The sequence below is a fragment of the Phascolarctos cinereus genome, unplaced genomic scaffold (genome assembly GCF_003287225.1).
Source record: "Phascolarctos cinereus isolate Bilbo 61053 unplaced genomic scaffold, phaCin_HiC Scaffold_5;HRSCAF=322, whole genome shotgun sequence".
Classification (NCBI taxonomy): domain Eukaryota; kingdom Metazoa; phylum Chordata; class Mammalia; order Diprotodontia; family Phascolarctidae; genus Phascolarctos; species Phascolarctos cinereus.
Genome location: NW_027555958.1, coordinates 11,354,385 through 11,380,795, shown reverse-complemented (window position 1 = coordinate 11,380,795; position 26,411 = coordinate 11,354,385). Strand labels below are relative to the sequence as shown.

The window sequence follows — 26,411 nt, the reverse complement described above, 5'->3', positions numbered from 1 at the left end:
CTTGGCAAAGATACTGAAGTAGTTTGCCATTTCCCTCTGCAGCTCATTTGACAGATGAGGAAACTGAGGCCAATAGGGTTAAGTGCCTAGGATCACCCCGCTAGTAAGTGTCTGAGGCCAGATTTGAACTCAGGTCTTCCTGATTCCAGGCCTGATGGTCTGTCCACTGTGACACCTAGCTATCCCATTTCATGTGTAAGTACATACAAAAAACTAGGTAAATTTTTTTGGGGCGGGGTGGGATGAAGGCAGGAGGCACTGGCAGCTGGGAGCAATCAGGAAAGGCTTCATGTAAAAGGTAGTCTATAAGATGACCTTTGGAACCAGTTAGAGATCAAAGAGGTAGAATTAAGGAAGTGAGGGCACTCCTGGCATGGGACATGTCTTAGGCAAAGGCACTGAGGTTGGAGATGGTGTTAAATGGAAAGTCCTTTGTTTGGGCTTTCACCCTGATTAATGAGGCAAAAACTCAGGTACAGAAAATTAAAAGGAGTTTATTGAAAAACAGCCATCTAGCTGATTCTACCTGAAAAAAAAGGATTTTCCATTTAACAATGGAATGTAGGAAAAGGTGAAATATTTCTTTGAACTAGAGTGAAAATTAGAGTGTTTACCGGTTAAGTGAACTGAGGCTCAGTTCACTGTACTGGCCACGTGGCCTGTGTGTCAAAGGTGGGATCTGAAGGGAGACCCACCATTTCTCTGACTTCTGAGGTGAAAGAAAACCCATGGAAGGAAGGAGTAGTAACGTGTGGAAGGGCTCTCTGCTCCCAGGCTCGGGCTGCAGGGGAGCTTCTCTGTCTAATGTTAAATGAGGGGTATCAGACAGGTTGGCTGCTCAGGCCCTGGGGCAGCTGGGATGGCTGGGATGTAGTACAGAGTCTGCTTTGTTTCCACCATTAGCGTGTCTGCAACTGATTGGAAGCCCCTTGAGGACAGGTATGGCTCTTTCATGTGTCCCTTGGGGGTTGGGGGCTGCTTAGTGGTTGATTATTTTTCCTAGATTCAGCCTGGGACCTTGGGTAGCATAAGCCCTTTCTAGGAGAGGGCTGGGTCATGGCGCCTTTGGGGACGGGGACTGAACCTCTCCTTTTCTGGGTCCCCTGGGATCTTGCTTTAGGAGTTTTTCAAGATCTGGCCTGTGGGCATGGAGAATGGAACCCCTTTATGGAAGAGGGCTGGGTCATTTGTCTTTTGTCTTTTTCCCCCTCACCCTTGAGGGCAGGTATTGTTACCTTCTCACTCCTTCGTGTCTGGAATCTGGTAGGCCTGTGAGTCGGTAAAAACCTGTCTGACTGGTTTGGGCCCTGCCCCCCGGGAGGCCTGTACAGAGTGGAGCCGGGCCCTCTCCCCAGCCACCGGCTTCCTGTGGCACAGTTAGGGTTAAGTTTCTCAGATCCCTGCCTCTTGCTCTTGATTCCTTCTTAGGCGACTCAGAATCCATCCGGGTTTCACTGGACCAGACGCCCCCACTGCCTTGCCCCTCTAGTGATGGGGACAGTCCCCATTAGTCAGTTCTTTGACTAGAATTCTACACAAGTTTGAGCTTGAGGCCATGGGAGCAGCCTGTACTGGGGCTGAGCCCCCGCTTGCCCATGTAGATGCCAGCCAACAATAGGGGCAGGGGCTCCTCCTGTGCTGTTCCCTGTTGGCAGCTGGCCCCCTTCCACGGCTGCCATCCCTGTGCGGCAGAATTGTGTTTGGGGAACAGTTGCCTCCTACTTTGCCCTGCGTGACTCTTAATAGACGTCGGTGGACTGGTGACATTTGGTCTAAGCCAGCCTTGAAGAAGCTTGGTGGTTCCCTGGGCACTGGTCACTGCGGAGGATTTCTGTCCTCAGCTTCAGGGCCCTGGGCTGACTCAGGCTGAAAGCCACTGGTCCCGGGCCCCAGGCAGTGAGAGAGGGGATTTTTGAGGGGCTTGGCAGAAGGAGAAGCAAGGGGGGGCTGTTGGGAGGAGAAATTTTGTGGCTCTCTTTAGGTCAGTGTGGTCCTGCCTGTGTCCTGTGGGGGGTGAAGTCAGTGACTAGCCAGAAAAGAGCCTTGGAGAGAAGTGTCTGAGTTCTTAAGTAAGATTTATCTGCATCGGCTTTCCCTTGATGGAATTTCTTTTTTCTTCGCTGTTCCCAGTTGATTGCCAGAAATTCAGTCTTTTTGACTTTGAGCATAGGAATGAAAGGCCCAGAATCAGCCTCATTGGTTCCAGTTGGAAGGGGCCTTTGAGGCCAACCTCTCCATTTTACAGAGCAGGAAACTGAGGTCCAGAGAGGAGGAGACTTGGCTGTTGGTAGCAAGAGACAAAGCTGGGATTCAAACCCAGGTTCAGATTGAGCACTCTTGTCTGTCCCGGCAGGATTATAGGCTCCTGGATTAGAGCTGGCTGGAGACTTAGGGACCATCTAAGCCAATCCTTTCGTTTTTTAGGGAGGAAACTGAGGCCTAGAAAGGAGAAGGGACTTGGCCAAGGTCATATGGTTACTTAGCAGATGGGCCCTGGCAGGGACTCCGAGGCCTGGCTCTTTCATCCTCACTTTACCAGCCTCCTCCTCCCCCAGGATGGGAGGGAGGGGTGCAGTGATATGTATGCGGGAGTGAATGAATGAAAAAGCATTTATTAAGTTCTTATTGTATGCCAAGTCCCACAGTTAAGGATGCTGTAGGTTTGCTCCTGAGGCATTTCTGAGCATGACCAACCACAGGAGCCTTTCCTAAGGAAAGGCCCAGGGTTCCGGGTGCAGTTCCAGGTGGGGGACACGTCTCATCTCCTGGAACAGCTTTTACATAGACAGCCGTCTCATCCAAGGTCATGGCATTGGTGCCTTCTGGTGGTGGGGCTGTGGGAGGTTTCCTGCTTCTATCTCAGCAATCTCCTGTTTTCCTGAGCTCACCTGACACCCTAGCACTCCTGCCTGACCATTGATCCCCTGGACTGTGGCCCAGGCTGTCTGCCTCCCTTCGTTGTCACATTAGCAAATTAGCCTGTAGCCCTTTGCACAAAGGGATGGTCTGACTGTCGGCTCTGTAGGCCTCTTCAATTGTTTCCAGCCTGATACTGGCCGTCAGCAGACTGACCTTCCTCAGCGTTGAGGGGCCCTGGCTCTGCTCATCTGCACTTGGGTTTTGCCTTTATTTCCAGCTCTCTCTGACCGAATGCTCTTAGGGTCGGGTCCTCACAGTTGTGTGGATGGAGGAAGGGGGAGGGCGTCCAAGGCGCCGGCTGGATCAGCTAAGCAAAGGTGGAAATGAGCATGGCATGTGCAGAGGGTGGTGAAAGCAGTGAGCTGGCTAGAGGGGAGCCTATGCACCAGGGGAAGGGCTCTTGTGGCTTGTAGGATGGTGGCAACAGCTAGCTGAAGGCTTAGGACGCCTTTGTATCAAGTGAACAGTTATTAATCACTAAACTGAGCCTAGCTTTGTGTTAAGAGCAGGGGATACAAATGTTAGCAGAAAGACCACCCCTGCCCTCAGGAGGCTTATGTTCTAACGGAAAGACAACATAATAAAAGGGAACTGAACAGTGGGGGGAAGGGGCCGAATTGGTCAGTCCTGGGCCTCAGAGCAGCACCGAGGGAGGAAAACATTCTGGGCCCTTCCTCAGTGGGGGGAAGGGTCCAGGAGGAAGTCACCAATGGGACAAGGGACCTCAGGGCCAGAGGTGAGGAAGCCAGAGGACAGTGGAGGGGGAGTCCAAAGAATCAGATGATTTCCGCGTGATTGCCGCTGCCCCAAGGATACCATTACAGTCCTCAGCTTGGCATTGAAGGCCTGTCACAGTCTTTCTTCCTATTTTGGCGCCCTCCCTTTGATTCTGATGTCTCCCTGGATGCCATGCTCATTCCCACGTAGAACACTTCCCTCTCAATGGCTTGTGCAGGGGGATCCAGTTCTGGGTGCCAGTGGAGATCAGCACACTGCAATGGGAAAATCATGGGCATTGGCATTAGAGCACCCGGGTACCTGGGGTGGAATGCTGGACCTGATGAGTTCGAATCCTGACTCATCTCTGTGACCCTAGGCACACCATTCAAACCCCTTGGCCCGGGTTTCTTCATGTGAATGACAGTGTTGGCTTAGGTGCTTAATTAATTAGAGTTGAGATTGAGGGGAGAAAGTGCGGAGGCCGGGCCTCGAGGGGGAAAGATCAGCCTGGGCCCCACCAGAGTCCAGCCTTGGCTGTGACCCACTTGGGTGGCACCGAGCCAAGGGAGGGTCTGCATCTCGGGGTCTCCTCTTTCCACCGTTGCTCCTGGGAGCAGATGCCATAGTGAGCGTTGGGAGGAAGGGGTTCTGCTCACCAGGAAGTGACACACGTTTGACTTTTGTTTGCTTCTGTCCTTCCCACCACATCTTGTCTCTTTGGTCTTAAACCTTCCTCCTGCAGCCTTCTTGCATTTGTCTGGACTCCAGTGGGCAGGCAGGAGGGGTGTACGTATGTGTCTGAATCTGTGTGTGTGTGTGTGTGTGTGTATGTATGTATGTATGGGGGTGGGAGGGTGATGGTGGTGCCAGGAGAAAGAAACACTTTAAATGCAGTCATTTTCTAAACCCTGCAATTTTCTCCCCATTTCCTGGTGCCGCAGATGGCGCTAGCTTTTGATTAGGGGCACCCCTCTGTGGTCACCCAGCTCTGGCCGGTTCTCTTTCCTCTGAAATCTGAGTTAACTGCTGCACTTTTAGCCTGGTCTCTTAGGCCCCCGTCCAAGCTGGGGGCAGATCATACCAGGCGTCATCCCCAGTGGGGGAATGAGGGTGGAGGACTGGGTTCTGCCTTCGTGGAGGTCTTCAGGCAGAGGCTGAGCAACCCCTTGCCTGGGGAGGTTGTGGACAGGGCTTTGTTGAGGCAGTCGGGATTAAGTGACTTGCCCAGGGTCACACAGCTAGTAAATGTCAAGTGTCTGAGGTTGGATTTGAGCTCAGGTCCTTCTGACTCCAAGGCCAGAGCTCTATTTACTGCACCACCTAGCTGCCCCTAAAACTATTTTTGTTGTTGTTGTTTTTTGCTAGACAATGAAGTTAAGTGACTTGCCCAGGGTCCCATAGCTACTAAGTGTTATGTGTCTGAGGCCACATTTGAACTCAGGACCTGACTCCAAGGCCAGTGTTCTATCCGCTGTGCCACCTAGCTGCCCCTGGGGCTCTTTTTGAGATGTGTCTTTGACTCGATTCTCCATAGCATCCTTTCCAACTTGGCTCTTCCATGTTCCATGATTCACTGGGAGCCGGACGCATTTGGTTAAATCTGCTTTCCCTCCATTTATGCCGGTGAGCCCCCTTAACTGGTTGGAAGATGGGAGATGATCACTTAGCTTCTGCCAGTCCGGCAGCAAACATTCATTTCACCTATTATGCTCTAGGCGTGGGGCTAGGCCCTGGTGATACAATGGAAAAAAAATCCCCCTCTGGTCCTGGCGCCTCTATTCTAAAGGCATTGTGCAGCAGCCCCTGTCTCCCCTCTGCGAGGCCCCTGAGGGCTTCAGGGCGCTGGGCCTGGCGGGGTTTCCTTGTACTAGCACCCCCTGTCCCTCACAGGTACTCAATAAACACAGATCAGTTGATTTGCTCATTCATGGGCTGCCACGTCCCCTTCCTCCGTTCCAGAAGCCTCTCACCCCTCGTATTCCCAGCAAATCATTTCTAAACCTGTTCTAAAATTAGCTTTTTGAAAAGTGCCTCATCTTTGCCTGAAAGACGTTACGAAAGTGATTTTTTTCTGTTCTCTGGTCTCCAGCTCAGCTCTTGACTGGGTGCCTCATTGGTGGAATCAGTAAGATGAGGCCCTGGGTTTGGAGCCAAGGTGCTCCCAGGCCTGCCGTGCACGAGGCAGTCGGGGAGCGTCCTGGCACATTCTAGGCACCTGCCAAGAGTTTGCACAGTTGATCTCAGCTGGGAGCTGAAGCTTCGTGCCCCTCCCCCTCTTCGTGGTGTTATGGCTAAAGTAGCTCCCAGAGTCCCAGGTCATCTGATGCTGGAGGCAGTGAGGTCATAAATAGGAATCCTGCCTCCTCCCCTCTCCGTGGGGCTTCAAGAGAGACTCACACAGACATCATGTGTGTTTGTGTGAGTCTGTGTGTGTGTGACAGAGACTCACACAAATAAGACTGTGTATGTGAGAGACAGGGAGAGAGACAAGAGACAGATACACAAAGAGACTGTGAGAGAGACAGAGTCAGAGAGACACACAGACCAATGTGTGTGTATATGTGAGAGAGACAGAGATAAGAGGGAAATTCACACAGAGACACAGACTCATTTTATGTGTGAAAGAGACACAGAGACGCATGGAGACGGACTTTTTCCTGCCTGCTACCATGTCTCTGGCATGTACATTGTTTGTTTGGGGGGACATGAAGGGGGAGACCTTTGCAGGTGGGGGAGAGGGGCGGTCATGGAGCAGGCACAGTTTTCCTGCCTGGAGCTGCCCATGATCTGGTTTGTCCCCCTCTTGCAACATTTCAGAGGCTTCCTCGCAGGCCCATCTGCATTTCTGGCAATCACAGCAGTGCCTTGTCCTGTTAGCCTATCTCCCTGGCTCTCTCCCTCTCCCTTTTCTTTCTCCTCCTCCTGCTCCTGCACCCAGACTAGCCCTCAGATCTGGCCTTGCTGGTCCCTGGGCTTCCTGCAGCCAGTGACGCCCCCCTTTCTTGGTCTTTCAAACCGGGAGGACTGTAGGACATTGGAGCTTGGATCATCTATTCCAAGCACCTCTTTTTAAGCCCTTTTACTGCACTGCGCCATCTCTAGGATCCAGTAGAGGCCCGTGTCTCTGGAGAGCTGAGCCTGGGCCCAGAGGCCTCGTGGAGGGGGAGCTTGGGCTGGGGCTTCCGAGCTGGAAGTGAGCCAGAGTCCTGAGCTCTTGGCCCAGCTCTGGGTTGGCCCTGCTTGGATCCTGCCTCTGTGTGGCCCTGTGAGGGTGTGGTTTGAAGTGAGGAGGGGTCCTGCATGTACTCCCCTCCTCCTGTGATCTTTTAGGGAGTCTTCATTCAACCTTTCTTTGTTTCTAACCTGTCCTGAACTGAAGGCCATGGATTTTCTCCTACTTTTAAATTTCTGTGTTCAGTCCTTAGCACTTCCTTCATTCATTCTTTGGGCCCTTTTTTGCTGCCTGTTCTTTAGAAGTAAAATGCAGTTTGATACCTTTTATTAGGCCTCTGCTACAGAAAAGAAGCTTCTTGAGGGCAGGGCTGGTTCCTTTTCCCTTTTGGGTCTTATGTTCCCAGTGCCTTGAACTGTAACCAGCACATAGTAGGTACTTGGTAAGTGATAATTGGAGTGCCAGGTGACTACGCTAGACACTGGGGGATACACAGACAAACCCTCGCTGCCCCCCCAGGAGTCTGTTTGGGGGTACACTAGACAGAAAGCTAAGCCCTACACAACACAAAGGGTTTGGGATGGGTTGGAGCAAGAAGGATCCACAATGGGGTGGGGGAGGTGAGAAGGGGGCACATGACCCCAAGAAACAGAGTATTCTGGGCTGGAGTACAAAGAAGGCCAAGCAGAGAGACATGGCTGCTGAGGGCCACAGTGGTTATAAGGAAAGCTTATTTGTGAAATGTTGAGGAGGAGAATGATAGAAGCAGCTTCACCTCTCAAAACAATGAAAAGCAGATGAGGAGAAAACTTAGAAGCCCTAAATTGGCTTAAGCCAGATTATTCCAGGGCCTAGAAGGAGGAAAACAAATAGACACAAAATGGAACAGATCTGCCGTGGTTTACTGTCCTTGGCCACAATAGTAGGACAACCATATTTGCCTTCTACCACCTTAGTACCTAATGCACTATAACTGATGGTGGGATGGTGGCTTGCTTAATTCGGTAGAGAGAGAGAAGAGCCTGGAAACCTCATTTGATTTTTGTTTTTTTTGTTTTTATTTCTTATTTTTTTGGTTAGGCAATGGGGTTAAGTGACATGCCCAGGGTCACACAGCTAGTAAGTGTTATGGAACTCAGGTCCTCCTGAATCCTGAGCTGATGCTCTATCCACTGCGCCACCTAGCTGCCCCCCTGGAAACCCCATTTGAAAGGGACTTAGGGATACATTCTCAGTGATGGAGGGGAAGATTTCCAAAAATGGGCAAGGTTGCAGATGATTTTTTTTTTATCATCACAACCCTGGTATCATGTGGGCCTCATTCCTTAGAAGGCTGTTGGACAACAGTGTCTTTAGGGTGTGGTCTTCAGTGACTTATACTGATAAAAGAGTCCTCATCTAACTCTAACTCACAGAATTAGATAAAGCTCAAAAGAGATGTTAGATTACTAGCCCAATCTTCAGAAAGAGAAGCAACTTTTTAAAGTTCCTACAACTACTTAATGAGTCAAGTCACCAAGCTTTTGTTAAGTGCCTGCTATGTGCCAGGCATTGTGCTGTGGATAGAAAAGCAAAAGCCAATGCCTTCTCTCAAGGAACTCACAGCCTAATAGGAGAGACAAGAAGCCAGACTCGATGCAGACAGTGCAGTGTTCTTACCCTCCTCTGTTTTGGTGGCTTTCTGGCTTCTCTCTTGAGTCATAATCAATAAACTCGTACTCTACTGTAGGCTGGAAGTGATTGGGTTTCCAGGGGATGTGGGAGCAGAGTAAGCTCTGGGAGACTTGACCAAGGCTTTGAATTTGGGCCAATGACATCTAGTTGTCATCCAAAGGCCAGCCTCACTAGGTTAGAAGAGGCTCAGTCCCAGGGCGGCCACGGGCTCAGGAATGTTTCAGCCACAGAAGCTCCCAAAGTCCATCTGCTAAGTTGCACAAAGGTTGCAGTCCCTGGGGACCTGAAATGGAAATCTCAGACATTGTTGGAGATGGAAATGGAACCGGGAGAGGGGCAGCAGGTTCTGGAAATCTTGGCCGTGTCTATAAAAGTCTGATCATTGTGAAGTAACGGTGACAGTAACTTAACACATCAGTGGCAAGGAGTCACTCTGGCTTCTTTCCAGATGTGCTCGCCACATAGTATCATACTCTAGAGCTGGAAAGGACCCCAGAGCCCTTTTAGTCCACCCCCTTCCTGGTGTGCTTCTGACTTTCTGGTCTTCCACATCAGACCTCAGCTGCTGTCTCACCCTAGTGCCTCCCCCACCCTGGAATATCCCCCTGCGTCTCCAGCCCCCTTCTCCCATTGGTCAGGGCCTCCCCAGGCTGGCTGACCTTCATTCCTTCCCTAGCTGTATTTATTTTCTGAACTTCCAACACCTTGTTCCCCTCATGGGAGTCTTCCCCTCCCCAGCTTTCTGCTCCCTTTTGCATGTTTACAGCATCCTCCATTAGAATGTAAGCTCTTGAGGGTAGGAGACTTTCTTTGCTTTTATTTGTATTATCAGTGGCTAGCAAACACTGCCTGGCGCATAGTAGGTGCTTAATAAATTCTTGTTCCCTGCCTGCATGCGCCTTCATGTGGGAAGTGAGTAACCCACACCGATTCCATCTTGTGACTCAATTCTGGAAGGAGCTCAGTTCCCTTTCTATTTGGTTATGGGTCTAGTCCAGTTTCTGTCTTGTGAGAAAACTTTATTGCTTTGTTTGAACCTAGCCCTGCATGACTGGGAAGCTGGACCACCTGTACCTGGTGCTTAGAGACCTTTCATGAAGAACACAGGTTCTACTGACCAGAAACCCCATCAGACCCGAAGACTGATGCAAGAAGTTTTCTCACAATTGTACATCTCAAGCAACTCATATGTCTTATCTGAAAACTGGCCCAGTACTGGTCCATCAGTTATTATTTCCTTGTTCCTTTGAGTGAATACAGAAACTTGGGGGGGGGGGGCTGGACACTCCCTTTTCTTATTTCAGAGACTCACACCTACTTGTTTCCTCTCCCCTTCCCAACTTGGAAAGTCCCCATTCTTTCCTCCAATTAGAAATCAGATTACCTAATCTTATGTCCGGGTTAATTGTTTTCTTTTAATTGCTTGGTCTTATTTGATTGTTTTTAATACATAAACATCTGTCTTACTCTGTATTCAGGGTCTTTTGACTGACCAGGGAATCCATCGACCAGTTTATTATGCCTATTTTGCTAGTAAGTCATACAGCTTAGATTATTTCCTCAGTTATTAACCACAGGAAGAGTTGGACATGACTGAAAACATCTAAATAGATTCTTTTTACAGATAAGGAAACCGAGGCCCACTTGGATATGATTTACTCCAGGTCACTCAGACATTGGGTATGAGAGGCAGTAGCATAGAGGCCAGCTAGCTTAATTAAGTTGGTTAGACTACGTGGCGATGGCCGGGCCACCCAACCTACCTGTGAGAAAGAAGCCCCTCGACAAGACCTCCAGTTAGTGGTCCCCCAGCCTCCTTTTGAGGACTGCTTGTGGTTAGCAAACTTAGCTGTGTTTTCAGTGGAAAATTGCTCTTTTCATTTCTAGCTACTGATTGATTCTGGTTCTTTTCTCTCAGGCCAAGCAGAATGTCTAATCTCTCTTCCATTTGGCTGCCCTCCAAAAGTTAGAAGGCAGCTCAGCACCTCCCGAAGTCACCAAGTCCCTTAACTGACCCTTTTATGGTTTGGTTGGCCATCGTGCCGCAGCCCCTCCCTGCTCTCATCTCTACCATTTGCCCTCTTAGGGAGATGATGCAACTTAGCAATTGGGGGGGTTGGGGTCCAACCCTGTGATTTCCTTGGTGTGAGGAGCTCCTTGTGCTGGTGCATATAGGACATTCATTTATAAGTCTGAGAGTTGCCTGGGGTATTGAGAGGTGAGCTGACTTGCCTAGGGTTATGGACCTATGGCTTAGATCTTCCTTCTCAGCTTAGCCATGTGCTTTCTAAAATGTGCTTCCTGCAATGGGACACTGCTGCTTCCAGTGTGGTCAGATGAGAGCTAACAGTAATGGTGATGATCATGAATGTTGTTGTGGTATCACCACCACCCCTTCCCTCCCTTCTTTGCTGCTCTGCCCCCCACATTGGTGCGGAAGGTGGCACATACCAGCAGACTGAATTTTTGTAGTCATTCGATTTTGGACTGTTTTTTTCCTTTTTTTTTTTTTTTGGTCAAAGGGCATGGCTTGCCTAGTTTGGGGAAAAGGGGAAGAGGAAATAAACAAAGAGAGGCAAGAAAGAGTGGAATAATGGATAGGACACTGGATTTAAGAGTCTGAAAGACCTGGGTTCAAATTCTGTTTCAGACACTTTCTGACCCCTGGGCAAGTGACTTTTATCTCTCTGGACCTCAGTCATCTCATCATTAAAATGAGAGACTTGGAGTCAGTGGTTTCTAAAGTCCCTTCCCCCATGATGCGATGAAATCGATAAAAGCTCAGATAGATCATTCATATTGCTAGTCATTCATGTAGCTCTTTATAGCTTGTAGAACATGTGGTCACCTTTGCTCCCGCTAGCCCTATGAAGGAGACATAAAGAAATGTGATGGCATACTTACTATGGTCCTCGTTTCACAAAAGGGGAGCTGTGATTCAGAGGGGAAGAGCCTTGCCTGGGATGATCCCACATCCAGGAAGTGTCGGAGCTGGGTCTTGAACTCAGCCCTTCTGCCATTAGGCTGGCTTCTCTTCCCACTCTGCTCCCGCCTCTTGGGTTCTCTTTCTTGGCTTCTCCCCAGGCAGCCTTGGCTAGCCTTTGCTTTCAACTGTCTGGCCACCCTTTGGATTTTTTTTTCTTTTCTTTTCTTTTCTTTTTGGATTTTTCTTGAGCTTGTAGTTCAGTGACACTCCCTGGGAGGTTTCTCTCCCACAAGAATTGTTGTCTGGTCATGTTGTCTCTCAGCTAGTTCTTTGATGGATGAGTATGGGACTCATTATTTCAGATGAGCTGGAGAAGCCCTTCCTTACCAGGTGGAGGGTGAAAGGGGGCAAGGGGTGTAGGGTCTACTATCTTATGGCGAATGGGGTTGAATTTGATCCCTCCATGTCTGCATCAGTAGGCATTGAGCTATAATTATTTTGGGGGAGCTCCTAATCCCCCTACCCACCCGTGCCCTTTTTAATGCTGTCTGGCCTTGGCCATGGTGCTGAAAGTAGTGTAATCACCCCTCTGCTCCCCAGTCCCCCAAAGGCCAATGGTAGTAGGGAAGCCTGGTTGCCTTGACATGTTTCCTGTTGTATAGCAACCAATTACAGCTTAATTGGCCTATAGTTCATTTGGATATTGTTGCCAGGCTTCTGACTCTAGCAGGTGATGTGCTTTCCCTGGGCTATGGGGCTCCGGTGAGTTAATGGGGTGATTCAGCGTGTTGGTTGCCTGGCTTCTTGGGCCCCAGCATTGTTAAATCATGTCATTTGAGTAATTTCACTGCTGGCTGAGATGGAAAGGGCCGGAGTGGAGAAGTTTCACCTGTGCTGAGCTTGGGAAGCTTTTGCTTATACAATCAGCACAAAGGTGGAGTTGGGGCCCTCTGCACAGGGAGATGAGTTGCCTTGGCAACTGGATGCAATATTTTTCTGTTTCTCAAATTGGAGCCTGGAAAATGCTTACCAGTCTCTTAACAATTGCTCTGAACCTTTCTGCTTTGTATGGGTAACAGATAATTCTCTGGGATCTTTCTTGCCAGTGATGTTTAAAGACTTCTTTAATGGGGGCTGGAAACAGGCTTGACTGAACTCTTTGCTTACCATTTCCATCTCAGTTACGGGTCCCTATTGTGTCTGACAACAGCCGTCCATTTCTCAGCAGCCAGGTGCTGAGGCTTAGGACAGTCTTCTCAGTCCAGAGACCTGGCCTCTAGACCTGTATCTGAGTTGCATCTTGACTGACTGTAGATAGTTATAGAACCATGGAATCTCAGAGTTGGAAAGGCTCTCAGTGACCACCTAGTGAAACCCATGTCTGCAAAAATCCCTTTGGAACATCTTCAGCATGTTGTCATCCAGCTTGTGTGTGGAAATCAGTTAGGAGGCTATGGCAGCAGCCCAAGCATGAAGTGAGAAGGAAGGAAGTATGGGGAGAGGAGAGGGGGGAGATGTTGCCAAAGGGAGGGGGGTGGTGCTTAGGGACAGCATCTTGGGGGGAGGAGATGAAGAGCCAAAGATGAAGCCACGGTGGGAAATCCATTGTCTCTCAAGGCAGCTCATGCCTTTTTACTAATCCCTTCTGACCGTAAGATTTTCTTTGCATCAGTTCCAGGTCTGCCTCTGTCACCCCCCCCCCCCACATGGCTCCTACTTAAATCACTCAAATAGTAACACAAGACTCTGGCCTTTTTGGTCTTAATTGCCCTTAACTTAATCTTTTAAAAATAAAGTTTTTATTGAAACCTTATGTTTTTTATATTATTTCATTTCCTCCCATAGCCATCCTCTTCCCCTTTCTAGGGAGTCCTCTCATAACAAAGATTTTTTTTTAAAGAAAAAGGAATAGAGAGGAAAATGAGCAAAATGCCCACACATTGAAACAATCTGAAAGTATACGCAGTGAATGGGGGAGGTGCCTTCTCATTTCTTCTCGGGGCTGGGATTATTCTTGTGTTTTGCAATGTAGCTCCCTCTTCATTGATTCTGGATAAACGATCATTTCTTAGCCATCCTGGGATTTACTTATAGAGGCAAAGCGACACATTTGAGCAACTCAACGTGCAGTTAAATGCCTGCTTGTGCCAGGCACTGGAGAAACAAAGACAATAATGAAACAATGCCCGTCCTCAAGGCACTTTCATTTTACTGGCTAAGAATTTTGTGGTGTTATATGGTTATGCCTGACTCTTCATGACCCCATTTGGGGTTTTCTTGGCAGAGATACTGGAGTTTGCCGTTTCCTTCTCTAGCTCATTTTATAGATGAAGAAACTGAGACAAATGGTGACTTGCCCAGGGTCACACAGGTAGTGAGTGTCTGAGGATTTGAACTCAGGTCCTCCTGACTCTAGGCCTGGCACTTTGTCCACTGTGCCCAGTTAAGAATACACAGATGAAGAAATACAAAGTACTTTGGGTGGGGATGGGAACTATGCAGTGGGCAGTAGACTGATAGAGTCTTCAGAGCTCAGGACCCCCCACTGACCACTTGAGGGGGAGTGTGATTGGTGTGAAGTCATCAGTCCAGAAAGAGGTGGAGCCTAGATGGTGAAGGGCTTGAAATGTCTCTTTTCTGCCGGGTTCACTCTGAATATACTTGGTATCTACGTTCAGGTTTTCTCCAGTGGAATGTCAGCTCCGGGAGGGCTGATTCTCTTTTGTAACCCCAGTTTCTGGCACACAGTAGATACGTGTTAGTTGAATTGGAGTGAATTGAGCTCTTTCCCCCCCTTCCACTCTCATCACTCATTCTGATTGTCTCGGAAGTTCAGGAAGCTCCCAGGTCCTAGCCCGGGTGCTGAGGGATCGCTGACTCATTCAGAGGACCTGGCCACTTCCGCTTCCTGGGCAGCAAGGCTGTTGGGGCCCTTACTGTGCCATCGTGCTATGGGGAAGGGGGGGACTGCTCTCAGACCTTGGCCTCTTGAGATGAGTTCATTGTTCCTTAATTAGTGATAAGTCAGAAGTGAGAAATGTCGACTGAGAGTTGGAATGTGCTCATAGGATTGTAGATTCTGAGGGGGCATCTCCAGTGGTCCAGATCCCTTATTTTACCAGATGAGGAAAGTGAGGCCCAGAGAGAGGACAGGAATTACCCAAGGTTGTACTGAGAAGCACAGCTTCCAGAAGCAAGGTCTCTTTCTATGCCTCCCTGGTCAGATCCTGCTGAATGTTGGGTTCCATCTTGGATTTGGGGATTGTCCAGAGAACAGCAAACAAGATGGCAAAGGCTGAAACCTCCTCTCCTTGGAGGAACTGGAGCACATTTAGCCTGGGGGGAGACACCATAACCAAGTTCCAATACTGAAGGGCTGTCTTGTTGAAAGGGATTAGCCTTGTCCTTCCGGGCCCCAGAAGGCCCCTTTCCCTAGTAGGGAAGAGCCAGAAGCAGATTTAGGCTCTAAGCCAGGAAAATCTGACTGTCCCAGAGTGGGGCGGGCTGGCTTCCGAGGGAGTGGGCTTTTCACTGGAGTTCTTCCCACAGATACGAGGGGACCTTTTTGTAGAGTGGCTCCTGAGGCAATGACAGTACTGAGCAAGGGCATGGAAGTGAAATCAGCAGATCTTGCCCTACTGCTGACTACTGTATGGAAAGTCATTCCCTTCTCTGGACCTCAGTTTCTTCATTTGGAAAATGGGAGGATTAGATTGAATGGCCTTTTAAGGTTCCTTTGAGCTCCATGTGTCTGCTCCTAGTGGTGGGTTGGGGCTGGATGGCTCTCAAAGACTTTTCCAGCTCTCACATTTCTGGGATTCTGGGATCATCCTTTGTGTGAATTTGGAGCCTCAGTTTCTGACTCTGTGTGTGTGTGTGTGTGTGTGTGTGTGTGTGTGTGTGTGTGTGTGTGTGTATGTGTGAACACGTCCACAAAGCCTCTTACATATCTTATTGGGGACTAAAGCAGGAGAGCAGCCGGTTTGGATTATCGGAGTCTGAATTCTAGGATTCATTTGAATGAGGCTAAGCCTCCCCACACATACAAGCTGTTGCTCTTTCTGCCTTCACAACAACTTTCAAATATGTCCCCTTGTCTCCTCTGCCAGGGTGGCCACCTTATGTAAGCCCTTCTCACCTCGTGCCTGGACTGTTACTATGGCTGGTTGGTTGGTCTCTCCCTGCTCTGGGTCAGCAGCCACTCAGCTGACTCTCTCTCCCTCTGCCTCCATCTGTGGAGCCGGGCCAGAGGAGTGAGGGGGTGGGGGAAGGGCGATGAGGACAGGACCAGTCCCTTGTTCACTGAGGCTGGGGTGGGAGCCAGGAGAAGCCAGTTTGCTGTGATAAGCTGTGGGAGGTTCCCCCCCTCCCACCTCTATCCTTCTGTCCTGAGCTGTTAGACATCATAAGGCAGCTTTCTGATTGCTCTTCGGGCCAAACCTCACCACCCTGCTTCCACTGTTTTGAGACGCAGCTCAGTGTACTGCCCTCCTCGGTACCTGCCATGCAATGACCTTTCCTGTCTAGCTCCCCAAAGTCATTAGCAGCCTCAGCTCCTAGACTGGCCCCCTGGGACCCAGGTAAAGTGAAGTCATGGCCAAAGCAGGCAGGTTTGTGATTGGCATATAGAGCCAGAGTGGCAGAACTGGAAGGGCAGGGGCCATTGAAATCATTGAGCCCAGCCCCTTCATTTGAAAGACTGCAGAGCCCAGAGGGGTCATGACATCATGAGTTAGAGCACCTTCCTTCCTAGCCCCAAGCATGATCTACCATGACCATGTTGTGACAGCCTCCTCAGGCAAGAGGATGGGAAAGGAGCCCAGAGAGCAGGACTCCCTCTCTGAGAGAGGGAGACTAGGAAGGGTTCTGCCTTGCCTGCTGCCCTCCCCACCCTCCCAGGCTCCCCGCTCTTTGCTTCCTGTGCTACCCTGATGGGAAGCCAGGCTGTGATCTTTGCAGGATGGGGAGGGGAGGGGAGGAGAAGAGAGGGAAGGGAGAAAGGTTTCTCTGAGGCCGTTGCCTTGGGGATGGGAGCCAAGGATGCAGCAGCTGCCAGAGGCCACGGGCAATGGCTGGCAGCCAGGAAGCACGGGTGCCCTTGAGTTATTTCCCTGTCTTTCACCCATAAAAATATCACAGATATTCCAGTGTCTCAGAGCCGGGGAGATAATCACCCCTCCTGAGCTCTTTGCCCAGTGCTGTGACGGATGGGGGAGTGGAAGGCATGGTCCCTGACCATAGGCAGCTTATTGTCTAGTTGGAGAGACTCACACCCCAAGGATCTTTGAGGGATGGCTGGGGGAAGAGATTCTGGCTCTAGCCTTCACCATGTGGCCTGAGAAAGTCACAGAGCTGACTCATCTTCATCTCCGGTGGAAGGAGGGGGCTGGATGATCTCATCCAGGGGGTCCTCGGTCAGGTGACTTCCTCTCTTTCCTCAGTTTCCTTCTCAGTGAAATGTGGAGGTTGAACAGCTAGTTCAATCAGGGTCTGTCTCACTGAAGGTCACTTTTTCCAGTGATGCTGATGCCCATCTGTATGTTAATACAGAATATGAGAGGCAAGTGTCATAATGGGGGGAGGCTTTGGAGAGGGGAAGACCAAGTTCAAATTATGCCTGGAAGTCACTTAATCTCTGAATGCCAGTTACCACTCAGTGGGCACCCACTTTGGTTAACAGTTTTTTTTTTTTGGCTAGGCAATGGGGTTAAGTGACTTGCCCAGGGTAACACAGCTAGTAAGTGTCAAGTGTCTGAGGCCGGATATGAACTCAGGTCCTCCTGACTCCAGGGCTGGTGCTCTATCCACTGTGCCACCTAGTTGCTCCTGGTTTATACTTTTTTTTTTTAAGGAATATCTTGAGGCAGTCGGGGTTAAGTGACTTGCCCAGGGTCACACAGCTAGTAAGTGTCAAGTGTCTGAGGCTGGATTTGAACTCAGGTCCTCCTGACTCCAAGGCCAGAGCTCTGTCTACTGTGCCACCTAGCTGCCCCTCTGGTTTACACCTTTTAAACTTGCTTATGGGAAACATTCCAGGACTTGTCTCCCTCATCTAGTGTGTTATTTGTCCCTCCTGGCTTTGGGTCATTTGCACGTTTGCCTTAATCAAAGTAATTGCAGAAGATATTGAACCATACCTGGCCCAGGAGAGACCTTCCTCTAAAGAGATGTGTAAAATGGGGGAGGGTGATATACTTCAGTGAATGCCTGGCTCAGCAGCCTCTAACTGTCCTCAGAGAGGTGAAGGACTGGCTGTGGAATGCTTCTGTTCAGTTGCATCTCTTAATGACCACATCTGGGGTTTTCTTTGGCAGAGATACTGGAGAGGCTCGCCATTTCCTTCTCCAGCTCGTTTTACAGGTGGGAAAACTGAGGCAGAGACAGGGTGAAGTGACTTGCCCAGGGCTGCACAGGTAGGAGGTGTCTGCATTGGGGAAGATGCGTCTTCCTGACTCCAGGCCTGGCGCTCTGTACGCTCTGTGCCCCCTAGCTGCCCACACGGTACTTGAAGGTTTGTGTTAACATACATACAGTATTATATATGCTATCATTTGATCCTGTGAAGCAGGTGTCATTGTTGTCCCCATTATACAGATGAGGAAGCTGAGAGCTCTAATTAGCCTAAAGTCACCCAGTTCAGCGTCCAGAGCACCAGAATCAGGATCCTAAGCCAGGCCCCCTGACTCCAAATGCTCTGGATGACGGATCCTTAGCCGGTGACCCCTTGGAGGCTGGTATCTGGAGGCTAATGCCTTTCCCCCGCTTTTTCTCCAGGAGGATGGGCTGCCCCCGGGCGCCACAGCAGCCCGAAGGAATTTGATCAGCAGCATGTTCACCCTGACCACGGGCATAGTCCTCCTCCTGGGCCTTCTCTTTGCCTCCGTCTACATGTACAGGCATTATCTGATACCTCAGGTGAGTAAGCCTCGCCCCCCACCCCCCCATCACAAACACAGAGCCCTGAGCATGTCGGCCCTCTCTTCAGACATTTTTGGTGGCTCCTGTTGCCTCCAGGATGACATCCTCAACCCTGGCACTGAAAACCTTCCTCCATCTGGGTCCCACCCATCACTTCATAATTGCTCTCCTTCACAAACTCTGCTTTGGTCAAGCTGGCCTGCTCAAGTTTCCCTCTGCAGAACGCCCCATCTCTCACCTCTGTGCCTTTGCCTAAGACAGTCTCTTCCTCCCCACATCTGGAACGAATGACCTTCCTCCTCCCTTCTACCTCATGGAATCCCCTGTTCCCCTCAGAACACAATGCAGGTGCCGCTGTCCGCCTGAGACCTTAACTGAAGCACTTGAGTATCAGGCACCTGCCGTGTGCAAGTGTCATGCTGGGTGCAGGGGATGCAGGTAGAAAGAATGAAACAATCCCCACCTGGAAAGAGCTTTCATTCCTCAATATCTCAATTGCTAAGCATCCCCTTGTATTCCTCTTTCTGTCCCGAGTCATTCCATATCAAATAGATTTAAGAAGGGGAAAAAAAGGCAGAAGAGGGGGAAAAGCAACAAAACTGATCCATGCAATGGAAAAAAATGAATCCAATGCCATGCTCCACACCCATGCACCCCCACCTCGGAAAGGAGGAGCTCTCAGGTTTTGTCTTTTTTTAAAAAATTTATTTATTTGTTTTTAGTTTTCAACATTCACTTCCATGAGATTTTGAGTTCTAAATTTTTTCCTCTTCCAGCCCTCTCCCAGTCTGATATACATTCATATTAAACCTATTTTCACATTAGTCATGTTATAAAGAAGAATTAGAACCCATGGGAGGAACTGTGAAAAGAGGAAACAAACAAAGAAAAAAGAGAGCACACAGTATGCTTTGATTTCCTAGATTTTGGTCTGTATTTCCCCAAAGCAGGGCCCTTAGTCAGTGCTTGTGGCATTGACACCTCCGGGGCTGCCTGTGGCTCTAGCTCTGAAAGCAGCTCTCTGTATCACTGATCACCAGCATCTGTGGGTGGTGCGAGTTTGGGTGGAGGTGAAGGGTTGTCACAATCCACTCAGTGAGGCCTAGACCTGGTTTTCTCAAGCCTGGGAAAGAGGGGCCAGTGTAGGTCCCAAAACTCTCCCTAGCTGATGTGGATTCAAATGAATTTGCAAGAAGGAGGGGAACCCCACAGGCCCCCTCCCCCTTTCAGTGTGAACTCCCCCACTTCTCAATGGGCATTTTCTCAGATTTGGAGGCTTCCTGACTAATAGTGATTTTTGTTCTCCTTTTCTCCCCCTTTCCCTTCGGGTCATGTTGAGGCAGGGTCCCAAGCTTTGCTACCTCTCTTTCATTCCCCATTTCCCAAGAGCCAGGCATGACTCAGACGGTTGTTCCCCATCAGACTTCCTCTTTGGAGACTTTAGCTCCCACCGCTGGGTTTCCCCTTCTATCTCAGCATAGAGACCCAGGGGAAGGAGGGAGGGAAGAAGGTGGGAGTGGGCCTACATGAGTAGGTTGTGAAGACGAGGCCTCTGGAGCCCGAAGGCCAAAGACTGAAAAGAGGCATCCCCCAGAATACCGAAGGGATGGGAAGAGGGGGCATTCTCTTTACCTTCCCCAGCACTGGGTGCCCTATAGTGGAAGGAGGACCCTTATTTAAAGTCAGAGGACCTGGGCTCTCCTCTGGTATTGCCCGTGTAGACTTGGGTCAGTAACTCATCCGCTTTGAGCCTCCATTTACATCTCCTGTAAATCAGAGATGGTGATCAGTCAGCAAGTGTTTTATAAAGTGTTTTCCTGAAGGGCTGGGGACAGAAATCCAAAGAACAAGCCCATCTGTAGCCCTAATTCCATTTTCATCCTCCTGGTCCCTCTCAAGATCTCGCACCGGCCTCGGGAGAACGTATTCCGCTGTGGGGTCCTCTACGAGGACTCCCTCTCTTCCCCCTTCCACAGCCATCTGGAGCTTCAAGAGAATGTGGAGATTTACATCAAGGAGGATTATGAGCATATCAACATCCCTGTGCCCCAGTTTGGGGGTGGCGACCCGGCCGACATCATCCATGACTTCCAGCGGGTAAGGGCTTAGTGGGGCTGCTCTCCACGACTTTGTTCGTGTGTACGAAGGTGACCCGTACTGGCCAGTCTGGTGATGTCATTCAAAGCCCAACCCTTCTCATTCTTAGAGGCCGGTCACCAGAAGGGTGGCTGTCAGGAGAGGAATTCTGTATTAGATGGAATCCATATCAGATGAAATCACAAACGCAGTGCTGCATCTCTGTGGTTATATTCCCCAGCTTCAGAAGTCTCTGCCGCAGAGAGGACTAATAATGTTGCTGTAGCTTTAAGGAGCAACGGAATCTTGCCATTATGGTTCAGCTAGCAGAGCTGGGGTCCACACATATGTCCGTAAAGAGTCTGTTGTTGTGTTATGTTTTCTCTCCACAGAAAAATATTGTATAGCAACATGGCATAACCAAAAGACCAAAAGCCTGGTTCTAGGGTCTGTGTGGCCATCAGTGGCTGTATTAACTTCTCTGAGCCTCAGTTTGCTTATCTGGAAAATGAGACGATTAGCCTGGGGGTCCCTTCCAGCTATAGATCTATATTCTGTTGTCCTAAGTAATTTCTCTAGGCCTCAGTTTTCTTATCAGCAAAATGGAAGGGGTTAGACTCAGGGGTCTCTGAGATCCCTTCCAACTCTGACGTTCTATGACCGATACATACTTCAATAATGATAATAAGAGATAACATTTCTTTGTAACAAAAATTTTTATTATAAACTAGAAAATAAGTTACAAATGTGAATGTTTCCATACACAAAACAGTAAGAAAAAAGGCTTGTGTATGAAGCTATGAATCCAGTCCGTGTGGCCTACTTCTTGCCGAGTATATTAAATTTAATGTGGTTGCACCAGCATTGCCCTGCTTGTCTGTGGTCTCCTGAGCTGCCTCTGACTTCCGTTCATGCATTTTTAAATGCTTCCTTGGTAAGAGCTGACATTTATAGTGAGGCCTGGAAGGTTTCCAAAGCACCTTAGAGACATGATCTCACGTAAGCTGCTTGAGATGGGTGCTGTGTGGTCATGGCATTGCAGAGAGAGTTGGGAGGGCTTGGAGATTTGGATATCTGGGTAGTGAGCCTCTGGGAGGTTCAGAGGATTCTAAGATCTCAGATCCAGAGCTGGGAGGGCCATCAAAAGTCCTCTGGGCTCACTGCCTTGTTTTGCATGTGAAGAAAGTGGGGACCAGAGAGGTTCATGGGATCTTAGAACTGGAACAGACTTGAGTATCCTGGCCCAGCCCATTTTGCAGATGAGGAAACTGAGGCCTAGTGAGGTCACATGACTTGCCCAAAGTTACACAAGCAGTGAGCATGGGGGTGGGGAGGGGTTGGTTTGATCTGAAGTTCTTTCCACTATGGCACCAGCAGGTCCTGGCTCTTAAATAGAATGTTCTTAGGTAGACAGCAGGCAAGACCTGAGGAGGGAGGAGCGGCTTCCTCTTGTCACCTCCATTCACCAGTTGTCTTTGCCATGTTATGAACCTGAAGGAGGTGTAATGGGCAATGGTCCAGCCCCTAGTGGAGTGGCTAATGGTAGAGCCTGGAGAGGGTGGTGGTGGGCCATGACATCCAGGCTGGGTTGAGGGCCCCTCACCAGTGGCTGATTCTGTCCCGGTTCCAGGGCCTGACTGCCTACCATGACATCGCTTTGGACAAGTGTTACGTCATCGAGCTCAACACCACCATTGTGATGCCCCCAAGGAACCTCTTGGAGCTGCTGGTGAACGTGAAGGTGTGTGCGGACCCCTCCCTCCCCCTCCCAGCTGGCAGGGATAATGCTAGAGTGTGGATCTGAGTAGGTCACTGGCCTCCAAGGAAGCGCAGTGGTTCACCTGTCCCTACGCTCCTGCTTGGCAGTTCAAGCCCTCTCCATCTGGTACCAGTCTGACCCTGCAGACCTGTCACCTCCCTTCATATGCCGCACACTCCAGCCAGACCCATCTGTCATCTGTTCTCTACACGGTCACTAGCCTCCTGACCTTGGCTCAGGCCATCGCCCCAGGACCGCAGGTTTTCCCCCTCCTCCCGCTGCGTGGACTGGTGCCTCTGTTTAGGTCTCAGTTCCAGCACCACCTCTCACATGAAGCTTCTTTCAATGCTCCCCGTGGCTTGTACCCTTTCCCCGCCTTCCACCCAGAACTTTGGAGATATGTCGTATTGACGTGGCTGGGTTCACAGAGTTTCCTCCATAGAATGTAAGCTTCTGGAGGGCAGGGAATCTTTGGTTTTCCCACATAAACAGGGACTGAATTATTGTTTACTGAAATGAATTGAAGCCCGTGGCCCGTTCGGGAGCCTGGCTTGGTGGGCTGATGCTTGTGCATGGCTCCTGTTTCAGAAGGGGACCTACCTGCCCCAGACGTACATTATCCAGGAGGAGATGATCGTCACTGAGCACGTCAGTGACATGCAGCAGCTGGGCTCCTTCATCTACCGCCTCTGCAGCGGCAAAGAAACCTACAGACTGCGGCGTCGCACCACAAGGAGACGTAAGAGAGCGCCAGCCCCGCCCCTGGGCCCTGCCACTGCCTCTGAGGGCTGGCCCAGGCTTCCTCCTTAACCTCGCCATCCACCAGCGTGAGGGCAAGATCCCTGCTGCAAGTGGGGCGTTTTCCCAAGGGCGGGGTTGGTCATAGTCTCATAGATCTAAGATACTTTAGAGGGCATGGAGTCCAACCTCTCATTTTACAGATGGGGAAACGGAGGCCAAGAGAGGGGAAGTTTGCTTCAAAGTCAAACGAAGAGTAAGAACTCCAGAGCTGGGCTTTATTCACACGCCAGTCTGCCTAGTATCCCCAACTGCCTTCCACGTAGGAGACCATATGATAGGGGACAGAAGGGACAAAGAGAGTTGTGCAGATTCATGTATCCTCCATTCTGCCCCTTGGGTTTAGCTTCAGGGCTCCTCAGCCCAAGGATCCCACCTGCCTCTGGGGCAGAGGGAGCCAGGCAGGGCGAGATGCCCACCTTTATGCTATCCCATCTGGTCAGGGAGAATTTCTCAATACTTTGAAGTTTCCCTAATTCATTTTGCTGCTATGAACAATCATACAGCCTCTCGTTGGCACTAAACTTACTTCTTACTGGGCCCCAGACTGGCCGGCCCGGCCCTTGTCTGTCACCGCTGGCCTTTGGCCTTCCTCTCCTTGGGCACTGACAGGCTGAGGGGACTGAGGTCTGTTAGTCGTGCTCAGTGTGGTTCGTTGTCCCAACCCCGCCCCGTGGCTCATCAGACTTTCTCTGTGTGTGTGCTCCTTTCAGGCATCAACAAGAGGAGTGCTGGAAATTGCCACTCTATCCGACACTTTGAGAACACGTTTGTGGTGGAGACAGTGATCTGCGAGCAGTAGCAGCCCTCTCTCTTCCAGCCTCTCCTTCCCTTCCCTGCTGCTGGCCTCCGTCCCACCCCTTCCCCTCTCTCCCTCTTTCCTTCCTCCTTCTCTCCCTCCCTAGGCTGCTTCGTTTCTCCCTGGGAAAGCCTTCCTTTAGACTTTATCCTGCTCCAGACTTTTCTTTGACTCTCCTGCCTGTCCTGTAGCCCCCTGGGATCCCCCTCTATCTCCCCTGCATCTCTTAGCAGTGCCTGACAGTAGCTTTGGGGCTGGGGGGACAATCTTGATTTTGGGATTACGTTTATTCATTGACTTGGAAACAAAAGTTTAGTGGGACCCATGCTTTGGGTATCAATGGCTGGAGATGAGGAGGGGTCATGGGATGGTCAATCTAGACCTAGGAAGTCTTTGTCAAGCTAGAGTGAGAAGTCATTGAATCCAAGCTCCTCATTTGACAGTGGGAGAAACTGAGACTAGAGAAGGCCAGCCCAGGGTAACACAGCTGAGCTGGAATTTGAACTCAGGTCTTCTAACTCTGAAGCCAGTATGCTTCCCATGGTCCCAAAGGGCCTTCTCTGTAGGTTACCGCTCTCTCCCTGGGAGCATGGGAAGGTCTTGCCCTGGGGTTCTACCATCTTGGAGGTGAGGGGTAGAGGATGGAGAACAAGGGGCAGTTGGCCCAGATAAAGAGCACAAGGTTAGACTGATGCCCCAGCACATTTCGGCCCAGCGCCCTGTGGGTGGAGAGGGAGGGAGAGGGAGGGTTGTTCTCAGGGAAAGGGAAGTTGGAGAACCAGGCGAGTACAATCTGTCCACGTAGCAGAACCAAAAAAAAAAATGCAAGTGGGGCCAGTCACCCAAGGCCAAAGTCACCCAGTGCTGCTGATAACGGTAGTGGGCAGATGGGCAGAGTGTCCATTGGCTGGCTGTTCCATTGATACCGGAAGCAAAGGATTGGAACTCCCAGGCTGGGCAGGGGATGGCAGGGTCATTAGCTCATCTAAGCACATGGGGTGGGTGGGTGGGTGGGGCACCCCTGGGATAAGGGAGGCTGTGGGCACATACATGGGAGCCCACCTGAGTGGGAGCCTCTTCTGAAGAGGGAGCCAGGGTCAGAATCAGCCATTCATCAGCAGATTTAGGATGAGGGCGGAATCCTAGGATGTAGACCATCTGATGATGTCCCTTCATTTTACAAAGTGGGCAGAAGGGGCTTTGAACCCAGGCCCTGGGGCCCCGCATCCAAAGCACTGAACCTTGCTTCAGGTGTGGCTGGATGCGCCTTGGGGTCAGGTTGGAGTTGTTAGCTTCTCTAGAATTAGAGCAGGTGTTTAAAAAGGGAGGGCCAGGGGTGGGGGGTGGGGGGGGTGGGGATAGTATCCAGTCCAGGTTTGAATTTGGGAAGGCCCTAGGAGAAAAGGCCAGAATGAGCTGGTACATTTATACCCAGCCTCCTCCTTGCTTTTAGGAATTCTCCTTTTCCCTCCTCCCTCCTCCTTCTAACCTTCCCTTCCTCCCCACCCCCACAGCCCCTGGCCTTGGGCTTGGGGCAGATATAAAATGTGTCCTTGTCCTTGACTTTGCATGATTTCCCTGGTCATTTAACATGCTAACAATGTGCAGCCTGAAACCTTAATTAACAAAAGGACCTTGGCTGTTTGCCTTGCATTAATCTAAGGGTCCAGCCCGAGCTGCCCGGCAGCTCCCCCTCCTGGGATGGGACTCCAGACGCTTTGTATATTTTATCTGTTGGATTCCTGTTTTGGGAAATGCCCATGAAAGAATAAAATCTTTGACCTCTGACTTGTGGTGTGCGGTGCGGGGAGATGGGGCTGGTGACAGGGTGCTTCTTTTCCATCAGTGTCCAAACCCCGTAAATGTGCTTTCTATGGGCCAGGCAAGCGAAGGAGGGACAGGGCTGGGGTTACTGGGGGCCTCAGCCCAGAGAAAATGATCATGGAGGTCTTCCTTCCTCCTGGCCCTGAGAGGTGGGGCCACAGCTTTAGAGTGAGAAAGGATCGGAGAGGGGATGTCTAGTTCAGCCCCCTCATTTTAAGGAAACTGAGGCTCAGAAACATGACTTGCCCAGGGCCATGCAGGTAGTAAGTGGCCAAACCCCAGATCTCAACCCAGATCACCTCCGAATCCACTCTCTTCTGTCCCACCGGTGAGAGAAATAGTTTCTCTTCTAAGAGGACTAGCTTCCTGAAATGCAAGTGTCACCATGTCCCAGAGGGGTTTCTTATCACCTGCCACTTCCAGCCTGTCCTTCCAGGCTTCTGACCCACAGCTCCTGGGTCCTGCTTTTCCCCTTAACCAAGCTGGGCTATGCACTGTGCCCTCCCAGGCCTATGGAATGTCCTCCTTCCTCAGTCCTTGCTCGGATGCCCCCAACCTCCAGCTCTCTCCTCAGATGACCGCATCATTTTCACGTATTGTAGCCTTTCTTCCCCCCACCTCCACTCCTAGTAGAGGGCCCTTGGCCTAGGACCCCCCTGGGTTCAATTCCCCAGTCAAGATACATCTTGCCCGTGTGACCCTGGGCAAGTCACTGCTTCATGCCTCAGTTTCCACATCTGTAAGATGAGAGGGTTTTAAGCTCTCCACCATTTAAAGCCATGATCCTCTGGTCTTTAGCCATCTTCTGCAAGTCTCAGATTCATTT

The 26,411-nt window shown here is 50.3% G+C and overlaps 1 protein-coding gene across 1 annotated transcript in view; it reads left to right on the top strand.

Moving 5' to 3' along the window:
* Positions 1-25,549, top strand: part of ITM2C (integral membrane protein 2C) — a 30,342-nt gene extending 4,793 nt beyond the window's left edge. The window contains exons 2-6 of the mRNA XM_020972104.2: positions 18,186-18,326; positions 20,229-20,426; positions 22,036-22,146; positions 22,753-22,903; positions 23,676-25,549. Of these exons, the coding sequence (XP_020827763.1) occupies positions 18,186-18,326; positions 20,229-20,426; positions 22,036-22,146; positions 22,753-22,903; positions 23,676-23,764 (690 nt within the window). The 3' untranslated portion in view covers positions 23,765-25,549. The remainder of the gene's footprint in view (positions 1-18,185; positions 18,327-20,228; positions 20,427-22,035; positions 22,147-22,752; positions 22,904-23,675) is intronic.
* The last annotated feature ends 862 nt before the right edge of the window (positions 25,550-26,411 follow it).